The sequence below is a fragment of the Thermobia domestica genome, chromosome 15, assembly GCF_964235325.1.
Source record: "Thermobia domestica chromosome 15, izTheDome1.hap1.1, whole genome shotgun sequence".
In the NCBI taxonomy this organism is placed as follows: Eukaryota; Metazoa; Arthropoda; class Insecta; order Zygentoma; family Lepismatidae; genus Thermobia; species Thermobia domestica.
The window spans coordinates 9,603,004-9,619,917 of record NC_137468.1 but is presented as its reverse complement, the minus strand read 5'-3'; the positions used below and the strand labels follow the sequence as shown (position 1 = coordinate 9,619,917).

The 16,914-nt window shown below is 36.6% G+C and overlaps 1 protein-coding gene across 1 annotated transcript in view; it reads right to left on the bottom strand.

The window, feature by feature from the left end:
* Positions 1-16,665, bottom strand: part of LOC145672064 (aromatic-L-amino-acid decarboxylase-like) — a 50,550-nt gene extending 33,885 nt beyond the window's left edge. Inside the window, exons 1-2 of the mRNA XM_081741297.1 lie at positions 16,508-16,665; positions 3-346 (exon numbers count right to left, since the gene is read on the bottom strand). Of these exons, the coding sequence (XP_081597423.1) occupies positions 3-317 (315 nt within the window). The 5' untranslated portion in view covers positions 318-346; positions 16,508-16,665. The remainder of the gene's footprint in view (positions 1-2; positions 347-16,507) is intronic.
* Positions 16,666-16,914: the final 249 nt, after the last annotated feature.

Sequence of the window (16,914 nt, the reverse complement as noted above, 5' to 3'; positions counted from 1 at the left end):
ACCCAAGAGAAACCAATACAGCCAAGAGCATCAGACAGCAAATCCCCAAGAATACTTGGGTATGAATTCCCAGAAGGAAAATACGCATGGAACCTCGGGTGTTGCCAATGAGTGATTCCTGGCATGATCTTCGAATCTATGTCTTTCATTATATCGTCCCAGTTCTCTCCTTTCTGGGGGGCTTCTTTTGGAAGAAGCTTTCGAAGGTACCCTGGAGTGACATCAGGAACCACCCTTCTGGATCCAACGGTGTCCAAATAATCGCATATGTAATCCACCATCTCCTTGGCGCGGACTCGGAATTCGTTGCTATTCATGATTGATAACTTCTACAGCTCTTTCGTATCTGAAATCCAAAAATTATTATTTGATCAAAAATACTATTGCTTAATGTTTAGGTTACTGAGAGTAAAGTTTGATATGTGGTAATTTATTATTTGGAATATTTACTTTGTTTTGTACACTTGAATGATGGTGTGTGTTAATAATCTATATATACCTATATAAAATTGAAAATCACTATGTTTGTGACTAAATCTCCTGAACCGCCCGACCCATCTCGATCAAATTTATAACATGGATCAGGTTTGAGGATGGGCTGGTTTTAGGCTATTCACTTTGATGGTAGAACTGAGGGTTGGGGGAGGGGAGGGGTATAAAAATAAATAAAACTTAATATCTTCTGAAACACTCGACCAATCTTGATCAAATTTTCAACATAGATGAGGTTCAGGCCTAGAATCGTTTTTATGATTTAAATTTAACAAAGCAACGTAGGGGAGGAGAAGGAGGGGGAGATATATAAAAATCAATTTATATAAGACTGAAAGTGACTATTTTTGTAACCTAATAACTCTTGAACTATCCGACCGATCTGAATCAAATTTTCAAGTTCGGATTTGGAAACATTTTTGTAATTTCATTTTAACGGTAGATCCTAGGGGAGGAGGAGGGGAGGGGGACATATAAATAAAAACTAATAAAACCTAATAACTTTTGAACCACCCAACCAATCTTGATCAAATTTTCAACATATATGAGGGTCGGGCCTTGGGTGTTTTTTATCGTTTCACTTTGACGAGCCAACGTAGGGGAGGAGGAGGAGAAGATATATGTAAAAAAAAAAATAAAAATGACTGCCTTTGTGACTTCATCACGCTTGAACCACCCGACCGATCTCAATCAAATTTTCAACATACATGAGTTTAGGAGCAGGGATTACTTTAGGCTATTCACTTTGACGATGCAACGTAGGGTTAGGGGAGAGGGAGAGTAATTTAAAAATGATCAAAAATGACCGATATTAGTGTTGAATGCATAGTTTTCGGGTTCGATGAGAGAAACAGTGACACTTCTGATGCTGTTTAAATCCATTTTCAGCACCGATTCTTGGGGGATGAGGAGGGGTGACATACATTAAAAATGAATGAGATGATCGAAATGAGCAATCTCAGTGTTAATAATTTTTTCGGGGTCAGTAAGATAAACACTGATACTTAGAATGCAGCATAGATCCAAATTCAGCCGTACAGCATACAAAGATGTGGGAACAACAATAAGGAGGATGTTGGAAACGAAAATGTGTGTAAGAAGTACTAACCCAAAAACAAAAATGTTAATATTACTGTTACGTAGGTACGCGTGTTTTCGTAGTGATGTAATGTTGATACTCATGCGTGGTACTGATATTACTGTTACTGTTTATCTTACATATGTGCACCACATGCTATTACATTCTACCTACAGTGTTATGAATTTTTGTTCTTATTGCGCGATATATGCAACCCACTGCGCAGTACTGTCTCGCTGGCTGCCTATATGAATGGCGTTTGCATCCTTCCTACGTGTTCTTCCATCTTCATGCATTGAGATGAATCTGCGTCTCTTTCGCATACGGGTGATGTATGCACCCAAAGCAAAAACACGTACTTTCTGTTTTCATTTCTTCTTTCTTCTTGTTCCTTATCATCCTTTTTGCTCTTTACCGTAACACGTTATGACAATATCACTCACTGATTGGTCCATTTCTGGAAGTTCTGCTTTCTTCGTGTGGGTATGTTCTAAATGATTGCCTTGCGTCGACTATGGGTAGTATTTCGTACATTTAACCTTTTAAGATATCTCTTCTAGTTCTCGGTATATTCCATACTCTCATTTTGACCCCATTTTTGTGCCCCTATTTGACTCTTTAAACGCGCTTGTTGGCCGATATATATATATATATATATATATATATATATATATATATATATATATATATATATATATATATATATATATATATATATATATATATATATATATATACGTGTCGCTTCAATGTTCTCTATGTCTGTGCAATCTTATCACAATACGGTGTGTTACACCGGGGTACCTTGCTTTGTACGTAAAAATGGAGTAGTGTAATAACGAATGCAACGATAAGATAAGAGACTATCGTTCTAACTAAAGCAATTCTAGTTATAGCGTAACGCAGTGTCTAACATGAGGTTTTGGTCTCAGTAGGGAGCGAAATAATGAAAAGGGAATCAAACATAACGTAAATTAACCAAATCTAATCATTAAATATATCGCTTTTTTTGTCACTAAGTTTGATATGAAGCTGTGACCAATAAAGAAACAAGTTATGCTAGTTAGTAGAACTTATCACGGGACAAAGTTTGATTGAATGATTCCTGTGTTGTCAAATTCTTCTGGTTAGGGGTGGTGTTTGTGAAAATATATTTGTACTTTGCTTAATGAATTAGAGAGTTTGATTTGATTTGACTTCAGTTTAGTGTCCCTTTATATGAGACGTGAACCTCCGGACTAACGTGGAGTACGAACCACATGAGTTCCCGCCAGGAATCGAACCCAGGTCTCCCACGCCAAAGGCGCGTACGCTAACCACTTAGCCAAGGGGGAGCTCTAATGAATTAGAGAAAATCACAAGATTGTGTAAGTAAGGGTTAGCAGATTGCCAATGATACAAATTCATGAAATTGCCATATTTCCTTAACACGATTGTTTGTCCAAACGTGACAACTTAGAAAACATCCTGCTTTAGCACAGTTACCTTTAGTAGAAGGGCACTGCGTTCCGTTCACAGAAATTAACGACATATTTTTCACTATTTTCTTAGCGGGCAAAAGTAAAAGTTAATATTCTCAGGTTCGAACCCATCGTATGAGTATCACATGAGAAATGCCTAAAATGTGCCTTTTAATATAGAAATATTGGTAAACCTCCTTTTAAAAAATAGTTTCTATTTATTCAAAACGGAAAGGTTCAAATATCATAAAATTTGAGTTATGGTTGCTTGCACAAGAGACGAGATAAAATTTTCGCATTGAGATTCGATACGAGGCACTCTTCCAGGCACGTACGCAGGAATTTATTTCGGAAGAGGTCCAAAGCTTTTGGGGGTGCCCAAATTGAATATGAATATAAATTATATTAAAATTCGTGAAATAACTTTTACAATTAAACTACATTTACAGAAAGTAGGGATTTCGGGGAGGGAGGATCCGAACCCATCGGACCCACCTCTTGAATACGTCCCTGCGCTCTTTTAATAGAAACATACAGCTTTCGAGATGAGATATCACTTTCACGATACATTTTCGGGAGGGCACAGTCTCAATTTTTATATCATAAGCACCCTAGTTGGTTGGATGTAATAGTAAAGGTTGATATTTTTTGGTGTTGTTCAATCCAAGATGAGTTACCGGAAGAACAACAAACCTCCGCAAATATCGGAAGTGCTTTATTTCGATTATTGGGTGACCACGCTTAATGTTCCAAATAAAATCAGTTCCAATGAGTTGTTACTTCAATCCATACAAATACCAGAGGAAGATTGGAAATAGGAAAAATGTGTTATGCATTCTGTTGTCTAAAGTTGTCTAACGGAAATATAATGAAATCTGTATGTCGGCGATCATCGGTCACATTGAAAATTGGCCAACATAGGCAAGTAGTCAATTTACAGGAAATAAGTGTATTTTAGGTTTGAAACTATTATACATTGAAATATATTCATTTCAATGAAGGAAGTAGTTACAAGTGCGACAGCGTTAGGGAGAAGATGAACAATATATAAAATCTGCTGGTTATAGTATGGTATTTTGCTACATACGCACTATGTGGTACTTAAATAAATAACATTTTCTTCCAGTCAAATCATTACAAAACTTGTTTTAAAAAATTCTTAACCGATTTCACAAAAGAAACCCACTAGTTTGAAATTAAATGGAATATTTTAGTTTTAGGTCCCACGATTATGCCAGATAGGCTAAAGGATACAGTGATGATGAGAAATGAATGAAATGATGTAATAAAGAAAGTGGGAGGAAATAGGAGAATCCCGAGGAAAACCAAGCACGGCCTGTTTATCCACCACAAAGTTCACTTGCTGCGAGCCGGGATCGAATCAGGGACTCCACGCACCAGAGGTGAACGCTCTACCACTGAGTCACCGCGACTCTTGTTTGAAATGTTACAAAAAACGGAAACAGTATAATGTACTATGAAAGTGATGAGAAACTTTGCAGAATAACCCCTGTGTTGTTATGCAACCATAATTACGCCAAAGAATGTATGGTTGCCTACAGGTATATTACTTTGCCCTAATTAGCCCAGCACCCGTTGATGTATTTTATAGTCTAGCTACAAATATTACCATCAGATACTAAAGAAATTTATATGAGAGCACCAGAAAGTTATACTCTTTCAAGCAATAAAACACCTATCAAAGATTGCGCACCTATGTTGAAGTTATGGGACAACATACGCAGAATCTGATCTTTTCTTGCAGTCAGTTAATACAAGCTGACAATCATTATTATTGGTAACGAACGTCATACTTTTTTTTGCTCCCACAAAAACTCGTTTTCTAATCGTTCCGTAAACTGCGCGTGAGGATTTACCCTCAACTTTGTTAATTTGCTCAGCTCGGTACGAATTGATATTTGTCCTCTATTTGTACAGTTAGCGACAAAAATTCTTTACGTTTGGTAAAATTATTTTGGGAATGATGGTGGTATGGTTGGAACGAACAGAAAATTATATTATTATTTTTTTAATTTACTGAAAACTGTACTCAAATTGTTCTTCCATTCTGAAGTTATTTATGAAAATAATTTTATCAAACGGACAGAATTTTTTTCGCTGACTGTACAATACTTTAGTTAAACATAAATTAAAATTTTAGAATTAGTGATAATTTTAGGCTATATCCCGTTAAGAATAGTCTCTCCAGTCGTCTTGCTGGTGGGGCCGCGGTGGCTCAGTGGTAGAGCGTTCACCTCTGGTGCTTGGGGTCCCGATTTAGATCCCAGCCCCCGCCAAGTGAACTTTGTGGTGGACAAACACCGTGTGCGTGGGTGTTCTCGAGGTTCTCCCGTTTCCTCTCACTTTCTTCATTCCACCATTTCACTCATCTCTCATCATCACCGTCTCCTTTAGCCTAACCGGCATAACCGTGGGACGTAAAACTTTAAAGTATTTCATTTCATTTCGTCTTGCTGGTGTCGCATGAAAGTGTGTAATGAAAGGGTGTATTTCAATTATCACTTTCACCCTCAACAAGCACCGTTGTCGTACAGTATTATTTTTCTTTAGATTTACATATTAGTTTTTTTTGCCACATTCTCAGAAACTACGCATGAGGTTTTAAAATCACGCTTACCATTATCTTCAGCTCAATAAGATTAATTGATTGGTATATGTTTGGTTTTTAGATATTTTTTTCGTTAATCACTAACAATGTTGTTGAATTACGTGTGTAGTACGTATTTTATAAATAATACACAATAAATATTATTTCTGGAATATAGAAACATCGCCTGTAATACATGTTTAATTGGCTATTTGCGCACCAAGATTTAAGTGTAATTTTAGTGCGCTATGTACCTACAAAACACTAAGGCGCACTGTACTGTATATTAGGATAATGTAAATGGGACTCATATAACAGATCATTTTGAACGAATGCGAATTTTTGAAATCTGTTTCTACACAAGATAGATAGAGCGATTAGCTCGGCCGAATTTCACTAATGCAATCAATCCGTTAAGAAATTAAAGAGTAACGACGACTTACCTTTGTCCTTTACTTCACAAGTTTACTCTTGAGCGAAAGTTAGAGTCAATCCGCTAATATCTTAAAGCAGCGTTTCCCAACCGGTGTGCCGTGAATGGGTCGCTGGTGTGCCGCGAGGAATCGAAACAAAATTATTAATTTTATAGCAATCAAATTGCAAAACGTAGGGAAAAATGTATATTTGTATTTCACATTACTATGAACCTCTACTATGAATCTACAATTATAAGTTCCATACCGGGTTAGTTTTCTGTACATTTCTAATGTTGAAAAAAGTATTTGTTGTCATTGTTATGACCATTATTGCTTCTTTATTGTTGTAGACTATTTCGTAACTTGAAAATTTAAAATATCATTCAATTCTTTCGACAAATTACCTACATTTGTGTTTTAAAAGTAAAAAAGATTTGTTTGTTCGTTCGTTATTTAGTGATCTTCCTTCTTAGTAAAAGGTTGGATACAGTTCTTTAAAAAAAGCGTATTTTTAAAAACCTGAATCCAATATTTCATTGCAATTGCTTTCTATTTTTAAATTTGAATGAAAAATAAGCATAATGATTTAGCACGGGGAAAAACCAGTGATCAAGCTTTCTTCTCTGTGAGAAGAAGATCAATAATCACAGAAAAAACACCACTGTGTTTTATATTTACAAATAATAATATCTAAAAGTGTGCCGCGATAATGCAAGTATCACCCGTATGTGCCGCTAGTTGAAAGAGGTTCGGAAACGCTGTCTTAAAGGATAACTGTGACTTACGGGCGTCCGTTACTCCTGAACGAGAGTGAATTGTCCAATTCTGTTATTTTCAATAGATAGAACGGATAATCTCGGTCGAGGTTGTTATTGGAGTTAATCCATTAACACCTTAATGGGTATTAATAACTTTAACGGTGCGCGTTACTTCACACGATAACTCTTGGACGAAAGCGAATTTTTGAATTCTGTTTTTGAAATAGATAGAAATAACTATTATCTCAGTCGATTTTATTAATGGAATCAATCTGTTGGCACCTTAACGGTTATTTGACTTTAACGGTGGCCGTTACTGCACACAACAATTATTGAAAGAACGAATTTTTAAATTCTGTTTTCGCGACCACTGTTTCTTTCAGAAAAAATCTTTCGGGGGCACATATTACACTTAATATTCGGAGGGACACATATTATTTTCACACGGTACTATTCTACTTATTATTATATTATAGACGTATTATTTTGGTCTCCTCTGTGGGCAATTTCATAGCTCCCAGGGGCAGTGCCCCTCCAAAAAAGTGTCTGGAAGAAACACTGTTCGCGAGCCATAGCTAGAGCGATTATCTTGGTCAAATTTGTTAATGGAATAAACCCGTTAACATCCCCACGATAATGATGATTTTAATACTGGATAGCGGCGGATCCAAGGGAGGCTATAGGGGCTATAGCTTCCCCCTTGACGCTCAAGTATACACTGGATAAAATGGGCTTAAATCCTGCCTTTTACATTGGATAAAGCGGCAAACTATGGTTTAGCCCGTCCCTTGATGATATCCTGGATCCGCCACTGATGGTGAACATGCACATCCTATTGTCTACTGTGTATGAAACAAAGGCGTATAGTTGTAGAATTTAGAAGTTACACGCTGTGCCGTTAGATGGCAGCAAACGTCCTCCAGCAGCTGACATCTACTGGGCGAAATTGAAACCTCGCGTGATCCTTTGTACTGTCTCTAGCAAAGTTTATTGATTGTTTCATTTGTTCCGTCTATGACGATAGATGCAGATAGTATCGTCAGTATAAGGAAATTCTGAAGATATTCAACTAGCTTTTGTTATTCCTTTAACTAGCGAAACGGTAAAAACAGCCCTTAATTATGTATTTATAGCTAATTAGCCTTTGTTATTCCTTTAACTAGCGAAACGGTAAAAACAGCCCTTGATTATGGATTTATAGCTAACTAGCCTTTGTTATTCCTTTAACTAGCGAGACGGTAAAAAAACAGCCCTTGATTATGGATTTATAGCTACAGATAATTACATTCATCTTGTTCACGAGTGTTGGCCAGCAGAAACTTGTGCTGTGATCTGTTTTGTTTCTTTTTCTTTTCGCTTTGCAACATTAATAGGCTTTTCAGCAAGTTCTTCAAGAAGGTAATGGTTTCCAACATGTGACGATTACAAAAGACATTGACAGCTTAATTAATTCATCTGGACTAGACTACCAAAGTCTTGGAATAGTGTAATAAATCAAAAGCCTTAATAAGGCGTCCATATCTTTACAACACTCTCCAACGACAGACTTAAACAATAAACAACACCCAGGCCCGTATCCAGGGGGGTCTAGGGGGGCCGCCCCCATAAATTTTGCTGCCCTTCCTAAAATTTTCACGGTAGGCTTCAAAATGTACTATAATACGGTGATGAACTATAATATAGTTGGATCGGGCCCCTCCTAACTTCTACTGGGCCCCCCTACATTTTTGGGGTGGCTACCGGCCTGACAGCACCTCCAGCTCCTGCATCTTTGGAAAAGTTCTTTTCAATGGAAATATTTTTACCATTCTTTCGTCCCTTTCGTTCACCTTCCACCATACAACACTTGGGCACGGTGGCTCAGTGATAGAGTTTTTACCTCTGACACGTGGGGTTCCCAGTGCGATCACCGGCTAAGTAACTTTGTGGTGGACAACATCGTGTCTGTGTGTTTTCTCGGGGTTCTCCCTTTTCCTCCCACATTCTCCTTCCACCAAATCTTCCATTATCATTCACTTGCTTTAATCATCGTATCCCTTAGCCTAAAGGGCATAAGCGTGGGACGTTAAACTAAAAGATTTCATTTCAAAAAATGAAATGAAATCTCAAATCTGTAAGTTTAACGTCCCACGGTTATGCCGGTTAGGCTAAAGGGGACGATGATAATGAGAAATGAGTGAAATGAAATCTTTTATGAAGAAAGTGGGAGGAAACGGGAGAACCCCGAGAAAACCCACGAGCACGGTGTTTATCCACCACAAAGTCCACATGGCGCGAACTGGGATCGAACCAGGGACCCCAAGTACCGGAGGTGAACACTCTACCACTGAGCCACCGGGCCTCCCCCCATTTCATTTCAAAACACAACAACAGACAAAGATGTTCTGTAAGCGTTTCTGAAGAATTAAAAATGATCACTTCTACTGTCGGAGTTTCAAGTGTCCAACGTACATAGATAAAATTAGCATTTTTGTTCTAACTAAATAACACTGCTTCAATGTGGCCAACTAAGGAGTAATAAATAATGTTTGTCTTATGAGAAAATGTACGGAATTAATGCACGCGTAATGGAAAAATGCAAGTTCACAAAAAGGCAGTCGGTCAACTTAGAAAGGTTGCTAGATTAAGAAATTTTTACTGAATTAACGCATGTTTTATGAGAAAATGCAGGTTAATTGAAGTGAGGCCAAATTAAGTAGGTGGTCAATTTAACAAATTTTACTGCATTAACGCATGTGTAATGAGAAAATGTAAGTTCATAGAAATAAGCCTAAATTAGTTGGCCAATTTAGAAAGATGGCCAAGTTAAGAAGTATTACTGTAGAAGTGTAGAAGGGTGTGGTTGTCCTAAGACGTATAAAGAATATATACTATAAAGACTTAATTAATTCTGAACTTCTTTCAAAAATTATCATACTCTACAATAAATAATTTGTAATTAGTACCCTATTATTAAGACAAATGTAACACCTACCGTAACCGTGTTTTCTGTGTGTTTTAAACTCACTTTTGCAAGGAGAATGCCTTATCTTTTAGTAAATATTTTCTCTTAAGGTAAACAAAATTAAATGGCCAATTAGGTTAACTTGGTACCTCCTGGAAGCGGATGTTAGATATCATCTGTGGTTTCCTTTAAATACAGTTTAATTTATGTCAACTAATAAACAGGAATCACAGAGCTAGAAATGATAAATTAAAAACATTTTTTTTTTCGCGATACTTATATTGGCATTAAAATGATAAGAGAGAACATTTTACTAGGAGAGGCATGTTTTTGTTGTGTCACAAGCTTGTCAGTATTCACTTGAAGCTGAAAATGATTTTTTTTAAAAACATTAACGTCCCACGATTATGTCATTTAGGCTTAACGAGCGGATAATTAATGAAAGTTGATTAGTATTAAAGAATTGACGGAATGAAACTGCAGTGTCATTTCGGCTGTTACTTAAGAGCAAGGAAAGACTTTTCGATATACGTAAAGTTTTACGTATTTCATTACTATATCATATTGTAAATGATATGCTTGTACAGGAATAGGTAGAACAAATTACAGTCCGGAACCGTTTTCCCATTACCGGCTTTTATTACAAAATCTACTATAAACAGTGTATTACAAATATCACTATATGTAAATTCTCTCTACTGGTAAAGAAAGGTGGCCCAAGGTCCGAGTAGCCTAGGGCAGAATCTCTATAGAGCTCCGAAGCAAGCTACTTGGAGTAGATTTAGGATCCTCAATGCTCCATGCAATCAGAGAGGAGGTTAGGAGTTACAGAGCCCTGAATCAAACTAGGTGATTAAGGTTTAGAAGTCCCAACAAAGTTCCGAGCAAGCTGAGTGAAAACAGAGGAAGTCGAGATTCCGAGCAAACTAGAGGCGTTGGGTAGGTATCTCCTAGAGCTCCAAAGCAAGCTAAAGGAAGGGTGACACGTCGCAGACTGATGCTTGTCGCTGAATACCTCTTGGTTATATATGTGTTCCAGGTGAGGCGGTGGCACTGCGGTTCTTTTGTCATCACATGATCAGTGGTGTCGAGGTATAGTCCGCAGGTATAGTATTCCGTAGTAAGGCGCACATGGTTGATGATTATAATTAGAAGCACATGCCGGTTGCTTGTAAACCCAACCATGTGGGATATACAATGTATAAATATATATAAATCCCAAACTTAGATAAGGCAATTGCCTTCTCCCGAAGTTCCAAATGACGTCTGGAATGAGAAAGTGGGAAAAAATTAGAGAGGCCTGAGAGGGAGGAGCTGTAGATTCCTAGCAAAACACACAGACACATTGCAGTCTACCAGAAACTCAAGGTACCTGGGATCGGACCCCTTGCAACAGAGGTGAGTGCTCTACCGCTGAGTCACGTTTGCGTGAAACTTCCCTTTAATGTTCCTTTTCAACATTGACGCTATATGAGACGTGGAAATACAAGTTCAAGTGGAAAAGGAATATTGTGTCTCAGTGGTAGAGCGCTTACCTTTAGTGCGAGGGCTCACTGATTGGATTCCAGGCCATATGAGATTGTAGTGAACAACATTGTTTGGTTTGTTTTCTTCGGGGTTCTCCCGTCTCCCTCTTCATTTTCATTTCACTAACTCTTTCATAAAAAAATCACTTTCGTTAATCGTCTGTCTACTTTAGCTTACAGAACAGGACTCGTGGGACCGGTCGTAGACGCGCCCAAAGTCGTCCACAGGGATGCTGTGTATAGAATGAAGACAGGCAAAAAATTTACAAAGCACTTCTTCGACATGTTGGGACGGTGGAGCGTCTATTATTTATTCCATTTAACTTGATAGTAGATCGAAACAAACTTTCTTCCCACCCCTCCCTTGCTTGATCCATGTTTGCTGTACCGATTTCCATCATCAACTTCCAAACACGATGATTCCATCGTCAATAGAATGTATGTAAATATGTACACAGAGTTAACTATAGCTTCCATAATAATATGTATATATTTTTATAACTTTATTACATTAATCTGTATTGAGTTGAGTTCATTTTAACTTTCCGTGCAGCAGCGAGGCTATATGAGACGTGGACCTACTGTCTAACGTGGAATCCGAACCACATGAGCTCCCACTGGGAATCGAACCCGGGACTCCCACCCAAAGGCGCGTACTTAATCTGTATTAATAAGATAAGTAACACTTTTTTAAAATTGTACTTATAAATTTAAGCGAATAATCGAGGACTGTGAGATGATATTGGATTCGCAAGTCAGAAAAAGGTTTGGAAATGAAAGGGCACTATCGTATATTCATACGATAAATTCATATCAATATGCAATCCAGAAGCAAATACAAGTTCCGTTGTATTCTCGCTTCACAAAGCATTAAATATGCAATGTGCTACGAATTAATATGCACTATTATATATAATATATATATTAATATATATTAATATGCACTATTATATATTTATGTGTGTGTGTTACAAACGATATTGTGTACAATATTCGTAGAGCTAAATTCATACGCTATTTTAATACTCTACGTATTCGATTACCCTATTGTACAGAAGATAAACTTTTACGAAATTTGAAACAAAAGTTAAAATCTTGACAGGATTGGTTTGCCTCACAATTTCCTCTGATTCTTAATTGAAAGCATTGTTGAAATTAATTTATATGGAATGAGTTGTTCTTTCTACATATTGAATTTTAATTGACAAAAATCAAATATTTAATACATAGATAATAATAATAATACTTTTTTTTAAAAAAAACGTGGAAAATTAATAATATTGTGATTGTTGCTGATAATGGATAAAAGGAACAGGAAATGTCTTCTTAAATAACATCAAATACGACTCAATTGAAGTGGAAATCTTGATTTAGTACGACGATACTATATCTTACCAAATGTTTTCCTCCCTGACAAGGTCAGCGATTTGTTTACTCCTTTTCGAAATTGCAAAGAGGAGGAGTATAGGAAAGTTTGTTTTGATTAGCTATCAACTTAGGGGGGAATGAATAGTAGATTCATTGCAATCTCAATTCTGTTTCTGTTTGCATAATTGTGACTTCGAAAGAAAAAAAGAAACTGGTATGAAGAAACACAATATTTCTGCGCATCAAAATAGTTTTGTAGCAGTTAGTATTTATTGTATGTAAGATAGTAATCCTGAGTTCTTTTATGGTTCTGAAACGTGTGTAACTCAAGACTATCATTTCCTTAGTCGTTTTTCCTGGTATTTGCTCCGCATGCTTGTAGTTGAAAAAGAAATGTTGCCATACCAAGCGCATCTGTGAGTTCAAGGCCAAGGTTGGACAGGCACGTGTTACTTGATTTCTGCAATTGAAACTTTGCAGTAGGCATAACAATATTAAGAAGAAGTGATTTTTATGTAGTTTAAAAATAAAAACAGAAAAATACTAGAATTTTATTTTGGAAGATCAAATGTTATGGTCAAACCATTAGTATGGAAGAAAAACTATGGTATCCTATAATTGGGTGTGCGAACATGAAAGGAGATTCTGCAATTTGAAAATGATAAGAGAAGTATATATTAATTTCAGGGCCGCGGTGGCTCAGTGGTAGAGAGTTCACCTCTGGTGCTTGGGGTCCCGGTTCGATCCCAGCCCCCGCCAAGTAAACTTTGTGGTGGACAAACACCGTGTGCGTGGGTTTTCTCGGGGTTCTCCCGTTTCCTCCCACTTTCTTCATTCGACCATTTCATTCATCACTCATCATCACCGTCTCCTTTAGCCTAACCGGCATAACCGTAGAACGTAAAACTTTCATTTCATTTCATTTCTTAATTTCAATACATATAGATACACAGTGCGTTCCACGAATAACACTAAGGCCCGTCTCCTGAAGATACCAAGGCAGATAGAAGCATGAAACCTTTTGTAACCTTGAAGGGACATAGAAGACAACATTATGCTGATAAGGAGAACCCCTCATGAGGGGGCCTAAGGGGGTTAGGAAGGGTAACTACGAGTATTTCGACCGTACTTACGGATGGCCACCATGGTGGATAGAGACACGATAGCGACAAGCAGTTTCCAGAACTGGTCTCTACACGTCATTAGCTTTCAAACGAGGTACAACACGTCGCGGGATGTTATTTAAAGTTTTATAGTTGCCCCCCCCCCGATAACTCCCTTAGATCTACCTCATGGGGGATTCTTCTTATCAGCATAATGTTGCCTTTTATGTCCCTTGAAGGTTACAAAAGGTTTCATGTTTCTATCTACCTTGGTTTCTTCAGGAGACAGGCCTTAGTGTTATTCGTGGAACGCACTATATATATAATATTAAAATTCTTTGTTGATGCAACTTTTTATACTTTGGTGGTACACAAAACTACTAGAAAACGTTATTTTTTTAAAAATAATGTTTCAACATTAAAAATATGTACAGTGAAACCTTCCTTAATGTACACATATGAATGTAACTTATATCTACATCATACGAACAGCATTTTCAGTAAAATCCTTACAACAGACCCGGAGTAGTTTTACTTCATATGTAGTTAACACACAGAAAATATTTTCTGCAATTTGAAAATAAATGGGTGATGCAGAATAATAGATAGAAGATCTATACCGTTCAAAATGTATAGATAAAAGAGAGAATATCGTTTCTTTTACGATAAAATTTCAACGAGAAATATTTCTTCTCTCATAGCAAGCAAAGCGATTAACAGAGAATGATTAAAAATGCAAACCCCTTTATGGATATGCAACACACAATACGTTAAGCAGAATGTTGTTATACGTACAGTTCAATTTAGAAACCTCTGTAATACGTATTTACGTTTCTTTTTTTTTTTTAATCACTTTTTCGACATAGCTGGAATGTCACGGCACGCGATGTTTACATTTTCTATAATTTTAAAACTCTTCTTGGCAGAGCCATTAATATACTGTAACTCAACGCTGAAAACATACCTTTAAAATCCAAAGTCAAAATTTGTCTGCTTCTATTCGCGAATGATAGCAGAGGAATTTATTTTGAGGTCTGGCTGATGGGTGGTCAGTGGATCAAATCCAAAAGCCATTATGAACTGGAGTTCGACGAACTGTCTTTTGCTTCAAGAACCATTATTGCTAGTCCAGTGGCTAGAGTGGATGCATTTTTTGGTGTACGACTTCCTGGTAGGAGAGAATAGCACGCGTTACAATGGTTACCTTTAAACTGTAGGTGTTAACCTTAATTACCTCACTTTTGAAGATCATAAATAGAAATCAATAAATTTTGGTAAAGGCGGTACGGGGGAACACATGCTTCCATGAATGGGATTTTCGAAGGGTTATTTTGCATTAAGAAAATTTACTTATCCTTGCATCATAGGCAACCAACATTTCTTTGTTACTGTGCAGGTTGCATAGCAGCTAGGGGATGTTATTAATATTCGACGGAATATGGATAACTTCCGTTAAAATGTTAACGGATTGACTCCACTAACGAACTCGGCCAAGATAATGGCAATAAGAAAAGCTACTTATCCTTACATGGCAGGCAACCAACATTTCATTGCTACTGTGCACGTTGCATAGAAGCTATTGAATTTTATTATTAATATTCAACGGGATATGGTTAAAACCGTTAAAGATATTAACAGATTGACACCATTAACGAATTCGGCCGAGATAATGCAATAAGAAAGGCCGCTTATCTTTGCATATAGGCAACCGACACTTCATTGCTACTGTGCAGGTTGCATAAAAGCTAGGGAATGTTATTATTAATATTCAACGGGATATAGATAACTACCGTTAAAGATATTAAAGTATATTGTTATTATTAATGTTAATATTCATTATTATTATTAATATCCAACGAGACATTGATAACCAGCTTCTGTTGAATATGACTTTCTAAAGACAGGTTGAATATTAGTTGTTATTTTTATTTTTTAAAAAAACGGGCAAGAAATCAAAATCACTTTAAAGATGTAATTCTCATCAAACATACGTGCCGTAGCGCTATACAGCAACTGTATAGGATATCATTATGTTAATTGCTGGAGAGGAATTTTTACTAGTTTGTTACGCTTAAACACCTTTGCAGAAATATGTGAATATCATTCTGAATTTCAGAAATATATCTAATGAGCTGAAATGTCCGTTTAGCAAGGAATAATAATAATAATAATGATAATAATAATAATGATATTATTATTATTATTATTATTATTATTAATAATAATAATAATAATAGTAATAGTGTAGTATTTGTATTTAAAAATAACCCCTTTTCTGTATGCAACACCACTTAAATTATTTTGGTTGTCTACTCGCGAGGAAGAATAGCACAATTCAGAAATGTATTTATAATATTTCCGAAAATAGAACGTAACACTAGAAATTTCATTTGGTTTACCAAAAAAAAGTACAATGAGATTTGTGAAATCGAACATCAAAATTTCTCTCTCATAGGGGTAGTCTTTAAATTTATTGGCGAATATAGTCGATGGTTCAGTGTGTCCTGTACATAAGCCAAGCAGCTACTGTTATGATTCTGAACTATTTTTACATAAGTTAATTACCAAAATTGCTAGGACTGTATTCGATGTCCGTATGTGGTTTCGGTGGTCTCGAAGTTTATTGTCTCTTTAAATGAACCCTGTAATCGAATCCGGATTATTTACCTAACCCCTTTTAGCGCCACCGATCAAATAATTACTGAAGTTAATTACGTATAATTAAGCATGACAAACAAAAAAAGAAACCCTTACCTTATAGAGTTCAAAAGGATACTCAATTAGAGGCACTGATTTGCAATGTTATTAAGCAAGTTTATTTGCGATGCACTTATAAGAGCCGAGCACAAGATCTTAGAGACATCCGGCTGGCTTAACCAACCTCACGGAAGTCTGTTATTGTTAATGAACTTATACAAAGAAAAGAGATAACAGCTCTCAGTGATCAACGCCTTTCAAACGCCCTCATTGGTTGACGGGTTCTTGTCCGTAAGGAAAGCCCCGCACAGACCTCGAGAGATCTTTGGTTGTTTCTTCTGACGTAAATTTTGGTTCCCTTATTCTTTTTCTTTCTTTCTTTCTTTCTTCGGAGAATAAGAGGAAAAAACAGAATAAAATAAGAAAAAATGAAAGAAATTCAGCGTCTTGAGAGATGCAGGTTT